Here is an 18169-nt window from a genome sequence, read left to right as displayed (position 1 = left end):
TGTCCTTCTTGTCTTCCTCTAAGTGGAGATCTGGCCCAACACCTCTATTATAGCGGTTTCACACTATGGTCCCGGGTGCGCACTCGAGACCGCTTGGCAGGTTTCGCGCTAGTGTGAATGTTGCGCATCGTTCCCCGAAACGGATCGCCGTTCCGTTCCCGAAACCACCTCGGGAGGTAGTCTCGGGTGCGATTCTTGCGTCCTCGGTTACGGTACACTGCAATGTGAAAGCAAGCGTATCGTTTGACGGAAGTGGCCCGCTATTTGTAATAGGTGACGGTACATAAACTCGCCAAAAACAGTCAACAAAAACACGTCGCAAGTAGGTAGCTATATATCAGCTACCTACTTTCTTAAACGATATCAGTCACCAGAACCAAGGACGGGTGTTTTCAATGAATGGTTAAAATGGAGTTTGAAGTTACAATGGGTTTGTATACGAAGGGGGCGTGTCTGATAAAATGAATATCAAATATCTAAATACTGAATCAAGCAACTTAAAAACTGTCAGGGGTGCTCACAAAAGCCTGAGTAGACATAAAAATGACTCCAAACATGTTTGAAAGTGAAATATCCCTTTAGCACTGAGGATTTTGCACTGCAGGGGGAAATATATAATTGCAAACTTCAAAAGCTGTATAAATTGATGTAATAGCTTGATAACGGTGTGATCTTTGCATCATAGACCCTTGGTAATAGTAGCCTACTGCCACAGCATCTGGCATGGAGCAGAAATAATCCCAGACACCTGTGTCCTTCAGGCCTCCATTTATTTGTTTCACCGACTAGGTTGTCCTTCCAAAAACCTGTAAAATGCCCCGCCTGACTGGGACTAATCACTGCGACATGTGATCTCTGCGACATCTGTTGTGAAGGAGAATTGCTTGCTTGGCTGGGAAATCTTCCAGGTTGATTAAACAATTGAAATTAAACAGGGACCAAGGATTTCAAAATCTTTAAATTTTTCTGCTGTGTTGATGGACAATGTAATGGACACATAGCACTATACTTTACACATACTGTAGCACTTCATCATGAATAATGACTTGTTTCCAATCACCAAATTGACTAAAGGTAACATTTCACAAACTAACCCAACTTTCCTCCCAGTGAAACAGTACATTTACAGTCTTATTTGCTGTAGTCGTTTGTGCATGAATGATAAAATTGTGAGTGGAGTGTTGTCGGGGTTCAAAGTGGGTCACTCGACAGAGACTGCCCTCCTGGCAGTGACGGAGTCGCTCCATGCCGCTAGAGCGAATTCTCTCTCCTCCGTCCTGATACTCCTGGACCTGTCTGCAGCGTTCGACACAGTGAACCACCAGATCCTCCTCTCCACCCTCGAGGGGATGGGTGTCTCAGGCTCTGCACTCTCCCTGTTTGCATCCTACCTGACGGGTCGCTCCTACCAGGTGATGCTGAGAGGGTCTGTGTCAGAACCACACAGGCTCACTACTGGGGTTCCCCAAGGCTCGGTTCTGGGTCCTCTTCTTTTCTCTCTCTACACTACATCTCTTGGTGCTGTCATCCACTCCCATGGCTTTTCCTACCACTGCTATGCCGATGACACCCAGCTGATCCTCTCATTCCCCCCCTCTGACACACAAGTGGAGGCACGCATTGCTGCTTGTCTGGCTGACATCTCGGAGTGGATGTCGACGAACCACCTGAAGCTCAACCTGGACAAGACCGAGCTGATGTTCATCCCGGGAAAGGGCTGTCCTCACCGAGACATGGCCATCACCATTGAGATTGCTGTGGTGACGTCAACTCGGACTGCGAAGAATCTGGGTGTGACCCTGGACGATCAACTGTCGTTCTCGGCTAACATCGCATCAGTGACGCGGTCCTGCAGATTCCTCCTCTACAACATCAGGAGGATTCGCCCCTTCCTCACGGAGAAAACAGCCCAGGTGCTCATCCAGGCTCTTGTCATCTCCCGCCTGGACTACTGCAACTCCCTCCTTGCTGGTGCTCCGGCATCAGCCATCAGACCTCTGGAGCTTGTTCAGAAAGCTGCGGCTCGTCTGGTGTTCAACCGCCCCAAGTTCTCCCACACAACTATCCTTCTCCGTTCTCTGCACTGGCTCCCCGTAGCAGCTCGCATTCAGTTTAAAACCCTGGTGCTAGCCTATAGAGCAGTGAAAGGAACAGCTCCTTCTTACCTCCGGGTTTTGGTCAATGCCCACACCCCTGCCCGACCACTCCGGTCTGCCACCTCGGGGCGACTGACTCCCTCGCCACTCAACGGTCCTTCTGGTCAATCGACACGGTCACAACTTTTTTCTGTTCTGGCCCCACAGTGGTGGAATGAACTTCCCACTGATGTCAGGACAGCAGAGTCACTGCCCATCTTTCGCCGCAGGCTGAAAACCCACCTCTTCAGGAAACACTATCCTTCCTCTTTGCCTGGCCTACTTGTTGTTAACTAGTTGTACGAACTCTTGTTTTATTTTTGTATTGTTTTATTGGATCTTGTTTAGTCGATACACTGTTTTAGCTCGTGCTCATTTGATTTTGCCATTTTTGTCTCATCTTTTTAAGAAAGTAGGTAGCTGATATATTGCACTTTTACCTTAGCGCTAGGTATACTCTTGGTTGCTTGTTTTTGCAGGAAATGTACTTAAAACTTCTGGTGATTAGTAGTTTTCGTTCCCTACCTATGTTGAATACACTTATTGTAAGTCGCTTTGGATAAAAGCGTCTGCTAAATGACTGTAATGTAATGTAATGTAATGTAATGTTGTAAGGTAAAAACAAGGATGAGGAGCGAGGGTGCAGAGTTTTGTCCTTTCTCTATCCTCTTGGAAGTCGGGATATAGGTACTAGGGATGTGCATGACTGCCCAAAATCTAAGTTGATTATTCTACTGCTATTAATAACGATTATTCGATGTAATTCCAGTCTATGATTTTTTATCTTCTTCTCTCGCTCATAGCCATGAAGGCACTGAAAACATGCACGAGAAGCCAACAAGAAGCTTATGAACTTGGCAACATTTCCCCGAAGATCAGTTTATTAATGTCGTTGAATGATATGTTCCCAGAGAAAGGCTCAAGTGAGCAACGTGTAATCACATTAAGCAGATTTAGTCTGCACATAATGTACTATCTGTGGTTATTGCTGATAAACGAAGCATCCTTTCATACTTTTTTCAAACAGTTTCTCACTGTTTGTACTTATTTATATTTATATGAGCTGAGAATGTGCAATTAAACTCTGGAGTCGGTTGGCTTCTCAACTCTCATGTCACTGGGCCTTACATATAAAACTCAATCTTCAAACATTACCAGTTTTCGGCCTTGGGGACTGACACCAACATGTCAGCAATGTCAGCTGTATATATTTTCTGTGGTTATAGATGCCTGGACTTTTCCTTTTATTTGTTTGCTTTGTGATAAACGAAAGAAGGAGCCCAAGAAGCAGGGCAGCCACTTGGAATTCTGGGCCCCCGTGAGAACACATCATAACGGACCCTCAATATTTATTAAACAATAAAATAATAAACTGGGACATCTTTTACGGGCCCCTGTCAGCTGTCAACTTTTCACCCCTACTTGGCTTCAGTGCCCCATAACGTAAATTTTGTGTCCATATTTTGTCTCTGTCAACAAGGCAGATTTACGTGCAAACAGAGTTGCTTCGTACATGAGGCTGTGTGATGAATTGTCCTTTGAGAATGCGGTCAGCTACCTCCGCCAACTGCATGACATCAATGTGACCTGTCTTATGCTCTCCCCCCCCCCCAGACACACACACACACACACACACACACACACACACACACACACACACACACACACACACACACACACACACACACACACACACACACACACACACACACACACACACACACACACACACACACACACACACAGTAATAGGCCTAGTCATAATAACATCTCACTCTCATACAGTATTTAGCCAACTCTCTTACCCAGAATGCTTTATAATGAGCGAGCAGGTCATTAGGTGTCTCGCTCAAGGCCTCCTGAACAGCATACAGTGTGCAACATCATCTGTGCACAATAGAATCAGCGTTCATTTATCCTTCAGTGTTCATTCATCCAATATGGTCATTTACAAATGAAACCATATTCCATTTGTGTCACAGTATGCCGCTGCTACAGGCAATATAAGCTTTCTTTCTTTCTTTACATAATTGTAATTATGTTATGTATCCCCCGTTCCAAAACTGGCGTCATTATTTTAATATGTAATAAAAACAAAACGATTTCATAACAGAATGCTTTTATAATAAGCCACATGCAGTTGAATGCACCCCTCCCCCTCCCTCTAGTCTAGTCTATCCCAATCTCCAGTACATTAGGCCTGTAGTTAGTTAATTGCTTGTTAGCTAACCAGAGTCAGATTATAAGCATAATGTTTACCTCCTTCATTGTAAAGCTAGCTTTGCTTGTTTGTCAGCTAACCTACCTACCAATGTTTCGTACAATATTAAAGTTTTGATTTGCAACTACAGTAGTTAATCTGAACATAGCCACAATATTTTTTTAAACTGACAAGCTGGTTATAAAGTAATGAATGTAATATTGATTTTAACTTTATTTGTGTTATGATTTGCTATTTTAATACACAACAATTTCCAAATTGCCCAAATACTTTTTGGCTAACCCTTTGCTTTCTAGCTATAATAAATTGTATTTTTGTAGATTCTAATATAATATTATTTGGACATATTTGGATACAATGACATGTGTGGTTAATGAATAGGCCTGTAAAATACATTTGACCTTTAATCTTTTCAGGGGCATTACTGAAATATTTTGGAGCAGCCGCTGCACATGGATCATCCATATTACAGTATCATATAGCTTGAGTCTGTGGTTAATTTCCTTGTCCATCAATGTGTGTGTGTGTGTGTGTGTGTGTGTGTGTGTGTGTGTGTGTGTGTGTGTGTGTGTGTGTGTGTGTGTGTGTGTGTGTGTGTGTGTGTGTGTGTGTGTGTGTGTGTGTGTGTGTGTGCGTGCGTGCGTGCGTGCGTGCGTGCGTGCGTGCGTGCGTGAGAGTGCGTGCGTTTAATTTGGTGGTTGCGTTGGGATTGTTTTGTGGGGGGGCCACACATTTTATTTTGCTTAGGGCCACCAGAATCATAGAGCTGGCCCTGAAGTATGCACTTCAAGCCCTGGACATTTATATCTTCAGCCTCGGGGAAAAAATATTTGTCTCTGTCCTGTCCTGTTCTTGTTCCCTGTTTGGTTTATGTGTTTAGTCATGTTTAGCTCTGTATGTTCTGTATTAGTCTTGTAATTCTGGTTGTTTGTTGATTCCCCAGGTGTTTGTGCCTCCTATTTTGTAGTATTGCTCTGGTGTCCTCCTGTCTTGTTTCACCACCCTGATTATTGTTAAACCTAGCTACCTGCATCCTGATAATACCCTAGCGGCTATCCTGTGTTGATTGTCTAGTTAGTCCTTGTCTATTTATACTCCCCTGTGTGCGTAAAGAGTTGTTCTCTGTTAGTGTGAGCATGTATTTTGGTGCCTTTTGTTTAGCCTGTTACCGGCTTGTTTGTCATGAGAGTTTGTGGTTGGGCTCTAAGCCTTTGGAAACCGGATATTTGTCCATGCTTAAGTTTTGCCAGTTTTCGGAACAACCTTTGTTATTTGAATAAACCATTTAAGTTGAACCAATTGGCTGCCTCGAGTCATACTGTGTTTGGGTCCAATTCCTCACTCACCTTAACAATTTGGTCACAGTTAAATGAACACAGAATTGTACAGTGTGGCAGGAATTGAAATCAGGCACCTTTTAGGTCACCAGCTCAGTGGTTAGAGTGTCCGCCTTGAGATTGGGAGATCGGGATTCAATTACCTGGCCGGGTCATACCGAAGACTATAAAAATATTGCACTCGGCATCAAAAGGGATGAATTATACTAGCATCATGTCCAGGGCATGTACAGTACTCGTTCATGGCTGTGGGATGTACTTGTGTATCCTCACGCTACAGAAACAGTTGATGGGCTCCTGCCACATGGCTCGGGAACCATTAGCTCCTAAGGCTACTTACTTACGGTACTTACTTTTTAGGTCACATGACGGACACATTCTGGCCGCCCTCCTAACTGCCCCTCTCTTCTTTGTCCCCCTCCAACAGTGGCATGTATGACTTCTACCACTACTTCTACATGCTGACCAACGTCCTGTTCTACGTCAGCTCGGCCATAAACCCGGTCCTCTACAACCTGGTCTCTGCCACGTACCGCCAGGTCTTCTTCAACACGCTCCGCTACTTCTGCCTGCCCTGCCGCCACCGCCGCCCGCTGGGGCCGCGCCGCACCCTGACCCGCCACTCCCTCAGCATCTCCAGCAACCACACCCTCTCCACCAACATCATCAAGGAGACCGCCTACTGATTCTTGTCATCGGTTATCATACTGTAAACTTCACTTCCACTTCCACACACATACAGTCCTCATCAGTTGATGCTGATGAGGACTGTATTGGTCGAGTCGGGCGATTGGGGGAAAAAAACGTCCATCTTTCGGATGTCGACTCCACTCTGGTCACTCTAGGTTGTTATGGAAACCGCTGGCAGCGTTATCTCTGAGCAAACATTTTATTTCAGAGGAACAGTGTTAACGTCCATCTAGCATTACTTGAGTTTGCTCCAGATTAAGAATGTGTGACTAAGGAAGGAAGGAGGGAAGGTGGTGGGGAGAGAGAGAGAGAGAGAGAGAGAGAGAAAGAACGAATTAAGAAAGAAAGAAGGACTATTTAACATTTGTTAAAGCCTGTAAATACTGTTATCTTTTATACGACCAGTCACATTCATTGTTTATACTGTACAATACAAATTATTATGCGCTGCCATCAGTGTTTATGTCTAGATATTTTGAACATGAAGTTATAAACCTATATAAACCTCATTATGTCCTCTCTGCCTGGCTCTGGACAGTAAGTGTTTATTCTGCGTAACCAGTCCAAGCTCATATTTAATGTCTCCATCAGCTATGAGTGCAGAGAGAACACTTACACAAATTACGGAGGTGGGCATGTCTGGATATTATAGATATGATGTTAATTCAACTGATTTTTTTTTATTTTCAGTCGACGCATTTAGAGCTGATCGAATTATTATTTCCGGTTCCCTTTTATGGAGTTAAATGGGGCATGGATGATCAACACGGGAGCGTGCTTGTGACTTTCAGACAAAAATTAGATACACCTGTGATACAAACCCCTTTACTCACTTTATTCCCACACTATTTACGAACAGCTTAGTGAATGAGGCCCATTGTCTGAAAACCAATTGGAGAGAGACAGACAGGGGGGTTAGGGTTAAGCCTGATTTATACTAAGTTGTGCACCATTTCTCGTGCCGGAAATTGCATCTACGAGCTCACAACGTGAGCGCCCAGCCAGCAAACTTGTGCTATCGGAGCCAACACACGAGCATCGATCACATGGGCATCCCACACCTACCTACGCTGACGTACTAAATAAAGATGTATGGACGATAGAGATGACTGGACTGGAGACACTGCTGAATGGTTCATCCGAGGATGACCTCGACACGTGTGAGCTTGTAGATCGGCTATTTTCAGTGTGAGACACTGGTGCTACGTATGTAAGGCTTTAGATGCAGCTGAGCTGAGCCTTGGTCCTTGCAACTACGGGGAATAAGGTTTTTACTCTTTACAAGTTCGATCAACTATACAGGCGAGAAAAAAAGTAGATCGGCCATCATAATAGCCTTCAACTGTGAATGTTAAATCTCCCTCATACTGTATATGGAGGAAGTTACATAGAGAAATAGAAAAAATACCTCTGTTAGAAGCTCTTGCGCTGTAGATGCATTCATACAGTAGGCCTATGTCAGTATGAACCTGCTACATGAAGCCAAGTGACCTCCAGTAGCGATGTCTGGCTTGGAACGTCCAAACTGGTTTGTGCAACTGCCACATGAATAGATAGAAGGTATGAATATGTATGGTACTTATTTCTACATTCAGATCTAGCGCCAGGGTTTTTTTTCTTTTCTTTTCTTTTGACAGCCGTTATCAGGGGGTGGACATACTGTAATCAAACATATGCACTGTGAATATCTGTAAATAGTGAAGCTGTCAAGTGTGGCAAAAAGGGACACTATCTACATGTGCAATATCCCATTTCGTGCTTTTGAGTCTATGGAGGCAGAGAGAGAAGAGCACTCAAAATGCACGCAGTGTATCCAGCTCACTCACAGTTCCTGCCTCAAGGCTTATTGGAGAGATCTGGGGACCACTGCGGTTCAATTAAGAGTCAAAAGGACGGGCGATGGTGTACGTGTAGTACTGAGACATTGGCGATGCATTGGCACACACAAGGAGGCGTGGAGGATTACATGAATGAACATGGTGAATCATGGCCTCTTTCTTGTTTCTGCTACCGTTAAAGATGGGAGAATGATGAGCTGTATCCGTTATCTGTTCCACTACGTGTGTGTGTGTGTGTGTGTGTGTGTGTGTGTGTGTGTGTGTGTGTGTGTGTGTGTGTGTGTGTGTGTGTGTGTGTGTGTGTGTGTGTAATTATATGTAAATATGTCTGGGTGTGTATGTAGGAGAGTAGCCCTGCCTGATGGCCAGAAGACAAATATCTGCCTTGGCCAACGAGGGGGAGTCTGGGGTTCAAATCCAGGTGGTTTCATGCACATATGCATGCGTGTCTGTATGTATATAGTCCATGTGTTTCAATGAGAGGGGGTATGATGTATGAGTTATTTTGTTTGTGCATATGTCATGCAGTGTGCACACATCGCACTGTATGCTGTGTGCACCTAATGTCACATTCCAAAAACGCCCTCCCCCCGCCGGCCAGCATTCACGTTAGTAAAGTTGTTTCGTAACCCAGTACACTTCAATTCAACTGTAATCGTACTTAGGTGCCTCAAGGGAGCGCTGTGGGCCATGGGGCTTTGGGAGATAGAGAATGTCATGTGACAGAAGACGAGTCACTTCTCAGAGCTCAGAGCGAATAATAAAGTTTGACTGTGTTCCAGACATTTTCTTGAGTTATAATAATAACAAAGAAACAATACACAACCAAAGCAGTGTGCACTGATGGTCTTTGAAACATCGCTGCGCAGCCAACGTAACGTCAACAATTGTCACATGACAGTGACACTGACACATTCTTGGTATCTTAAGCAGCTTTGAGCGTATGCCGTCGAGTGTATGGTATCGCATGACAGTGACGTCACTCACTAATCCACGTAACCACGTACTAGCCACGTAATTTGGTGACGCATCCAATCGCAATCGCTATGGGCCCAACGGATCACTGCAACTTAGAAAGCGAAGACCAACCCACTGCATGTGACCTTTTATAAGCGACGTGATTGGTTTAAAAAAACATTAACCTGGCATTTGACGTGCCACCAACACAGACACCTAGTATGGTCAGTTAGTCTCGCCATGCGACGGGCGAGACAAAAAGTGCTTGTCTCAGAATGATGTCATCCTAATGCCATCCTAAAAAAAGATTTGTTATATTTATCAAGTCCCCTGACATAGGAGCTTTGTCATTTAAAAGTGTTTCTATAATCGGTTTACCTTCATGTAGACCAATAAGGGTTCCCTAACTTTTCAGGCCGCGGCCCTTCAAAATAATATATTTGAACTGGGGACCCCCCAACCTGATAAGCACTTGGAATTGTAGGCATTACATTTAGTTTGACTCGGTTCCACAGATAAATGTTGTGAAAATAGCCAAACGAGCATTGTGAGCTTGTAGATCGGCTATTTTCACAATGTTTGCTTCTTTCTTATGTAATATTTGCCCAATTTGGTATTAAAAAGGTCTTAAATGTCATTTAATTGTAACTTAAGAAATGTGCAGATACCCTGTATACACTTAAACTGTATGTTGTTGTTGTTGCTGTTTTTTACTGTTGAGTGAGAAAACAATGTTGCACATTAAGCTAATCATCTGGGGACCCCCCAAAATAATTTGGGGACCCCAACCCCCAGTTTGGGACAGTCAGAGTATTAGTGATCAGTGTCAGCATGTAGACAGTCAGAGTATTAGTGATCAGTGTCAGTGTTTTGAAGTGCTGTTACCACAGCTTAAAGGGATTGAGTCAGCAGCACTGGAGCCTTTGATTCTGAGAGGATAATATATTTGGCTGTAGGCAAAAACACTGAGACTCTAGTTAATTCATAAAACAAGACCACACACTTGCTGCTAATGAAACTCAATGGAGCCCAGAGTTATAATACCAGTGTCACGGCTGAATCAGCTGGGCGAAAGATTGTACACATACTGTATGTGGTAATATTGTGGTAATATTGTTATGTACAACTCATGCTTTTTCCTCACTTTTATATTAAAGAGATGTTGTTATGATATACTAACACGTATTTTAGGATTGACTTTTATGTGTTTCACTGGTACATGTACTGAATCACTCTCATCTGCGTAAGCATACTGAAATACTTGTGACACTCATTGCTTTATTAAGACACTGTATGCCCAATAATGATGTATCTCTTGTTTTGGCGTGTACTTATTTATATCTCATGTCCACATGACCTGGAGATATGAGTCAAAACAGATATGGAAAAGAACATAAAGTGATCAACGCAAGTTCAGGAGTGGAGACTACCCTCAACTGCAATCACCTTATCAACTACACCTGCCTTCACTTATCTCACAGCCAATCCTCGTTGCCATCACCACAGTATAAATACACCTGCGATTGCTCAACTGACCTGTTTACACTGCTTAGCGTAGTTTTCAATTCACAATTTAGGCATTTAGTAGACACTCTTAATCCAGACCAGAGCGATTAACAGTAAGCAAGGAAAACACGAGGTAATACATCAAATGCAGGGAAATAGTAATCTAGGATCATGGGTAAAGCAAGAATCTATCATCAGTCTAAACAGCATAATATCAAAAGATCAATAATTTGTACATTTAAAATGTACACACTATTGGATGCCAAGTCTACACATAACCTGGCATCTGTCTACATAACATGCTTTCTAAATTACATTTTAGCCTTTGCATAATGCTGCAAGGTCGTCAAGGCAGGCACGGCATGTCCTCTAGCAGGTGGTACGGGCTAAGGTGGAGTCCTCCTCCACCCCAACCGCCTCCTCAATTCTATCTTTATTTCTCTAGGAGTGATGGAGTAGAGACGACCGACCACTCCTAGAGTAGAGCACCCATGGCCGTCAGGTCCTGAGACTACACCCCCACCATGAGTCTAGCCCTACCTTAGGTTCCTCATCCAATTCTCATTCCATTCAATACTCGTGGTCTCTTACTCGTAATAGATTATGAGAGTGAATCAGTACATATACTGGTCTAACAGATGAACAAATTGAACTTTGGCTCCTTGGTTGGTGCTATTGTTGGAAAATAAGCTCTTTGACCAAGTTGTTTGAAAGGTTGATCAGTAGCACTTTCACCTCTGAATCTGTGTATTTAGTATTTGAATTAGATTCTACTGCATTACCTTTTGTAGCATTAGCTATACTGCATGATAGATATAGAGGTGAAACTGCTATTAGAAGTCTTCTTGTTGCACAATTGCAAGTTGATGGAAGTAAAAAAACAAAATCACATTTATGCTCATTGTTTTGATGTGAGATGTTTTGTCCCATCGCAAATCTATATTTGGACAGGACAGTTTTAGAATGTTTACAATCATACGACATTTGATTTATTCACAAAAAAACTCATCAGTTTAATTCTGTTTTGAATCTTTAATCTGAACTGACCCTGTCATTTCATCTTGTCGGGTTTTGACATTCATTTCAGGTCAAAGATTTGCCACGAGACTGAATGATTTTTCTTTGCAAAATACTATTTGAAAACTGGTGAACTGGGCCTTGCACCATGAAATCATTGTATTGGACAGTATTTTCATGATGTGCATTTCATAGAGAACTTTGATTGCCATGTTGTTCAATATGTGTTTCTATACTGTATATCTCTCTATATGCTGTACTGTGAAGTCACTGTACAGTACATACTCTATAGTAGAACTTTGTTTATCTCACAGACTCCCAAAACAGAAAAGCCCAATGGATGAAATATTTGTCCATTTAAAGTTGGACTTTAATGAAATTGATGGATCCATGCACATTAGTCTGCTGCAGCTCAGGCTGCTTAATGGACCTGGCAGGCTAATGGGCAGATGCACAAAAGTGTGTAACATATGGACCTCTTTTTTTTATATATATATATATATATATATATATATATATATATATATATATATATATATATATGCGCACAATATCTCGGTATGTTTCTATTCATCTTTATCCCCATGTGATTCAGATTGACAGTGTTCCACAATCCACAGTATGTAATATGTTTGGAAAACATGTTATTTAATTTCACTGTAAATAATAAAGTAGTGAATACACATAATGATTGTACACTAATACAATTCTGTTGTTTCTCTCCATCCCATGTCAACTCCATGTTGAATCTCTCTCTCTCTCTCACACACACACACACACACACACACACACACACACACACACACACACACACACACACACACACACACACACACACACACACAGTTGATGGTTCTCTGAAAGCCTCTCACACATGCATACAAACAAACAAACAAATGCTGCTCTTAGCATGGCCATGTTTGACCTTTTCTGAAGCGCACCCATGAAGATTAACAGCTTGATAAAAGGTACGTCAATCACACAGTTTATACATCTGCTGCCCAGAGAGCAGTGTGCTCTTTAAATACAAGGCACATGGGATGAAACATGGCACACTTCAAATGTTAGATAAGAAAAAAAATCTCTTTTCCTTTGTGTCCAATACAGTGCATGTGGAAACATCTCACTATCTGTTTTTGGGTCCTAGGGACTCGCAGCCCACTGTGTGTGTGTTAAGTACACTATAGCCATGAAGAAACGAAAGATGGTTCTCACACACGCATTATGCACGCGCTCGCACACACACATTACCATCTCTCATATGTGTAGTTGACATTTTGGATGAAAGTTGGATGAAATGTTTTATATCTTAAGGGTCCCGTGGTCTAAGTATTGACTGCACACTAAATACAGCACATGCATTCTTCATACTATTGATTCATAAAGAGTTCCTTGGTGAATAACTGCACAAGGAAAAATACACATATCCTGAAAGCTGTATCAAACTCACAACAAATGTCAAGGTATCAAAATAAATGAAAAAAATAATACATAAATAAACAAACATGTATTTAGTTTTGTCTGTAGTGTCTATAATATACTCAATTATCAACTCTTTTTGGTCCAGAGAATTCCAAACTTGTGGACTTAGGTATCTTTTAAGCCCAAATTAAATCTTTTGTGTTTTCATTCACTTTTCTTCATCCCAAGGTGTTGATGTGGACTGATTTAAAAGACAAATATGTATGTATACGGCGGCGCTACCCGCAATACATTATGCCGACTCCCTTATTTGCGCCTGGAGGTGTGGTTTTTATCAGCAGTTGCCAGTTAAGCTTATCAAAGACAAATACAATGTGGTTTGATCTGCCTTTGCTATAACCATACCAGATCATTCAGTTTAATTAATCCAGAACACAAGCGTTGTAATTTAAAGTTCTCTATAACCAGCAATGTGTGAGTGATAATTCTGTGTATCAAATATTATTTTATTCAAAGGCAATCAATGTCGGACTGCCTCTACCTTGGGCAGAGAGCAGTGGCGTACCCACTGTAGAGGCAGGGCAGGCCCAACTAAGATCTCGCCTCCCCTAACAAAAACAAATAACCCGAAAAGGTGTCATTGTGTGCTTAATGTCCTCAAAGTCACGCATCCAACAAGCTTTGAACTGAGCAGATTGGACCTTCAGTTCCAGAGATAATGGCCAAAACATCTTGAAAACGGCCACTTTCGCCGGTTTTCAATTGCCGATTTTCGATTGAGTTGAAATGTATCTTTTGGGGGTAATGGGGGGGGGGGGGTCTCGCCTGCCCTAAATGTCAATCCTGGGAACGCCACTGGCAGAGAGGGAGATAGAGTAAGATAGCACTGGGCATAAGGCATAGCGCAGCCGGCTCTTAGGTGTTTTAGGGATTTGTTTATAAGGCCGGTGTCGCAAGATAGCAACTCGGCCACGGGAACGCCTCTTGCGCAAAGCAAAATCCCCAAATAGAGGATAGCGTGACTTCAGTGCAAAATAGGGCCTTGACTGCTCTTTTCCTTTCTATTAAAGCATGAGGGGAGTGGCACTATAGAGCGTGCCAAAAATCCTGAAGGGGGCGTCAACAAATGTCTTTTGGTAGCAGCGGACATCTTTGAGGGGTATAAACCAGGTTGACTTAACATTGCCCAAAACAAACATGTCTGCGCTACTATACTCCCCCGATCACTCCCCCTGATCCCATCAGAGCAATGTATAGACGGGTTTCATGTTTGTAAACATTGAGAGGATATGACCGCGCAGAGGAGGGGGTAAGCCTATGGGTGCGTTTGGAAATTACGCACCGGAGCACACTCGCCTATTAGTTTGTATTGGCCAGTGCGCTCACTGCCGCTCAGGGCTGTATTTTCGAACGCGCCTTTCCCCCAGGCATGCGCAGATTGCGCATTCTGCTCTGTGATGACGTCGCTCGGAAACCCGTCTATAGTGGCAAGGGGGAGGCTACCCAGTTGGTTAAATCTGATCCCAGGATATGAGTTTGACTCAGCCTTAAATTTGAGTGATACCCAGGGGAATTGGTGGATTGCTTTATCAGACGTACGCCTATCTCCTTCACCATAGAAAACAGGAGTCATAATCCTTCCATTCTGACCCTGTCACTCGCATGGCTGGGCCCGCCGCCTTGGCTCAGAGAGAGGAGCCCAGCAGATTACCTGACAGAATTACACGTGGACCATAGGGGACACCAATAGCCAGGTCATGTAGCGGAATAACACGACAGTACGTTCTGAGCAGCAGAGCATGGAGCAGGCAGGAGTGATACGCTGCCACAGTGTGCCGGCAGCGGTGGGCACATGGCACTTGCTATGACTTGTTGCAGCCCGTGAGCCAGCAAGAATGACTGTGTTGATATCAATCCACCTCAGTGCCGCAGGGAATAGGCTCTATTCACAGCAGCCATATTATGAAGACATTCACAGGTGTTACCAATGATACTAATGAAGGCGCTGTTCCATTTTGGTCAAACAGAGTCAGGGTGCTAATATTGTGCATGTTGGCTCACTGGAAACACTCTGTTACACCAGTGGGTCTACGGTTGGGGTCCAGGGACCCTCATGGGCTTCCAAATGGCCCCTTACAGGTGTGTAACTCTGAGAGTGTACAAATGGAATTTGGTTCCATTTGTACACTCAGAGTTATGGGGGTCGTGGAAACCACTGTGCTACACTAAATGGAACAGAGCCTTCATTAGTATCATTGGTAACACCTGTGAATGTCTTCATAATATGGCTGCTGTGAATAGAGCCTATTCAAACAGAGGATTGCGTGTGCCTTCTTATATTCCTCCTCCCTATTCATTGTCTCCAGCTGTGGAGTGCATTTCCTCTCCCTATGTTTTGAGGGGTTATGACAATGTCATGTGATGCATCATTGACAATATCATCACACGTGGCCATTTTGCTCTGAACCCCCCACCCCTTTATTTGTTGTCATCACGCTGGTGTTTCCAGGCCCATCTGCACAGGGTTTGGTGAATTGACAAGGTTTCGATGCGCTGTGGATCTTCTGCAGGTCAGTCACCTAATGTGTACATGATGTAACATGTACAAAAACATTATTGGTAAAGTGATTTCAGTGTTATATCACGCTGGGACCGAGCCTGTTGAGTGTCTAAACGGAGGAACTGGCATTTGGTGTAAGTTGGTCATGGCACTCTCTGAATGACCATTGACCAGGCGAGATACATGGGAAAATAACTCAAGATAGAAATATCTAAAGATGACTGGTAAAATATATTAAAAAAACAGCTTCAGAATTCTTAAAGAATTCTATTGGATAAGATACAGTAAGATTCTTCATCACACCTAATGATAAAACTGGATTTTCATCTGCATGCTGGAGGCTGTGTGGGGAGAAAAATGTAGCTCACACTGATGTATTCTGGGAATGCCTGAAAATGAGAAAGTATTGGGATGATGCATGGATACTTGAAAGTAATATTAGGGTATGAGCTGCCCAAGACCTGCATTATATATTATGTTACATGCTATATTAGGTAATGTCACAGGAAAATATACAACATGAAGACCAGTTAAAGTTAAAGCCTGGCCAAGGGGCAGAACACACGACCAAGCCCCCTTCAATCGCTTTCTCCTTCTCTCATATACGTATATGGTGTGTGTTATATATATATATATATATATATATATATATTTATATTACACAAAATAAAACCCTGCCTTTGCCTCTTGTCCTGCGCTTAGGTCCTGCACCTCCTGTCTTGCACCTCCTGTCTTGCACGTGACAACACATACAGTAATACATGTCAAGGTCCTGCCCGTCAAACCAAGGGCTTTTGTGTTGCTCATGATGAGGACCAACTGTAGCAGTGTCTAAGACATTATCGAAGAGATATACAGTATGATATGGAAAGACACATAATCGGACAATTCTCAATGATCAGTGTTTCATTTTAAAAAATGGGAACAGTGGAGTGCTTATACAGTAAAGTTGAGTAAACCCATCGCAATGACACTTTGAGACACTGCAAAGAATAAGTTGTAGAATATCTCATGGAAACCTATTTATGTTTAAAAACAAACAACAAAACAGTGCAACCAAGCAGAAAATCCCGCCCAAAAATGTTAAGACTGAGATACAAATAAATGCAGCAACAAAATAAAGGCAGAGTGAGAGAAGAGGGAGGATATATTGTGTGTGATATATATAATGTGAAAGAGGGAGAGCGGGAAGAGAAATATAATGATGGAAAGAGAGCGAGAGAGACACGGAGAGAACAGGAGTGTGGGAGGGAGATGCGTCGAAGCGCATGACCAGCATGTTATTACCCAGTCAATTGAGGTGGTTAAACCAACACGTAGCCTATCCATCTCCGGTTCAGGGAATTTGCTCTGTCAATTGTTTTTAGAGCCAATACAGGAGCTTAGCGATCATGTTCCTACTGGTTTTAATAAGGAAGTGCAGGCTATCAGACAGAAGGTGAGTGCTGCTGTGAACCAAGGACACACAACAACATTCTTCACTGCGTTTTAAAGGAATACGTCACCTTCAAAATGACTTTTCTTTCCGATCAATTGCTCACCCTGTGAAGCCTTGAATTCATGGAGAATGTTTGTTTCTGTCACATTCAGTGTGACAGGAGCATGCGCACATGCATCGATTAAAAACAACCCTTAAGGTCACACCTCAACAAAGTTTACAAAGGCTTCCGACTGCCGGTTGTCACACCAGGTGAATTAACAAAGGAATGAGCTTAGATGCATATCAATTGTCCATTGTGTGACCTGTAGTAGCCTGGGACCAGACGAATCTGCCAGTGCAAAAAGAAAATTTCCCTCTGCGATTTGGGTCTGGCACCGATCCATTATGAATCCATTTCCTGCTCCCGAAGTCTGGGGTGACCAATCAGGGCCCAGTATTCAAATATGGGAGACTGTAATTGGTAGTTGGTTGTAGGTCTAACCAATTGCGTCCAGAGCCATTCTTTTGATCCCGCACCTTGGAAAAAAAAGGTCCTCATAGAAGCACCAGACTCATATCCACGCAGTGATATAGTCTGGCCACGCAAGGCTAATAGTATAGTTGTTAAACGACGTGCGTGTGACGTCTTTAAAATAGCGTCCCACCAGAGATATATTCACCAATGCAACACTGGTCACATTCCTTCACGGTGAATGAAGAATCTAACTAGAACCGCCAGGTCAAGTAGGTTAGTGTGGGCCAGCAATGTTCTGAATTTGCAGGCTGGAATGCGAAAAATCGGACCGATCGGACAATCGGATAATATGTACCGATCTTTATTTTATGTTTTTTTTATGGACACATTAATGAATGAAATGCCCAAAAAACTTCCACTCCCCTGTCCCCTTCCTTTCCCTTCCCGCAAAGGAACCTCCGGTATAACTTCAGTTAACTTGGCATATGCTTACATAAGTTGATCGGATCATCTGTGAAACGTCCGATTTTCATTTTGCGCCGCTGTGTCGTTAAACCCAGCTGGGTAAATATCCAATGCTTCACCACGGTA

The 18169-nt window shown here is 43.0% G+C and overlaps 1 protein-coding gene across 1 annotated transcript in view; it reads left to right on the top strand.

The window, feature by feature from the left end:
• ntsr1 (neurotensin receptor 1 (high affinity)) overlaps positions 1 to 6987 on the top strand; it is a 53640-nt gene extending 46653 nt beyond the window's left edge. The window contains exon 4 of the mRNA XM_084068435.1: positions 6121 to 6987. Coding sequence (XP_083924561.1) covers positions 6121 to 6379 — 259 coding nt within the window. The 3' untranslated portion in view covers positions 6380 to 6987. The remainder of the gene's footprint in view (positions 1 to 6120) is intronic.
• The last annotated feature ends 11182 nt before the right edge of the window (positions 6988 to 18169 follow it).

Source organism: Gymnoscopelus microlampas (genome assembly GCF_963454915.1).
Source record: "Gymnoscopelus microlampas genome assembly, chromosome: 10".
NCBI lineage: Eukaryota > Metazoa > Chordata > Actinopteri > Myctophiformes > Myctophidae > Gymnoscopelus > Gymnoscopelus microlampas.
This window is presented reverse-complemented; position numbering and strand designations above follow the sequence as displayed.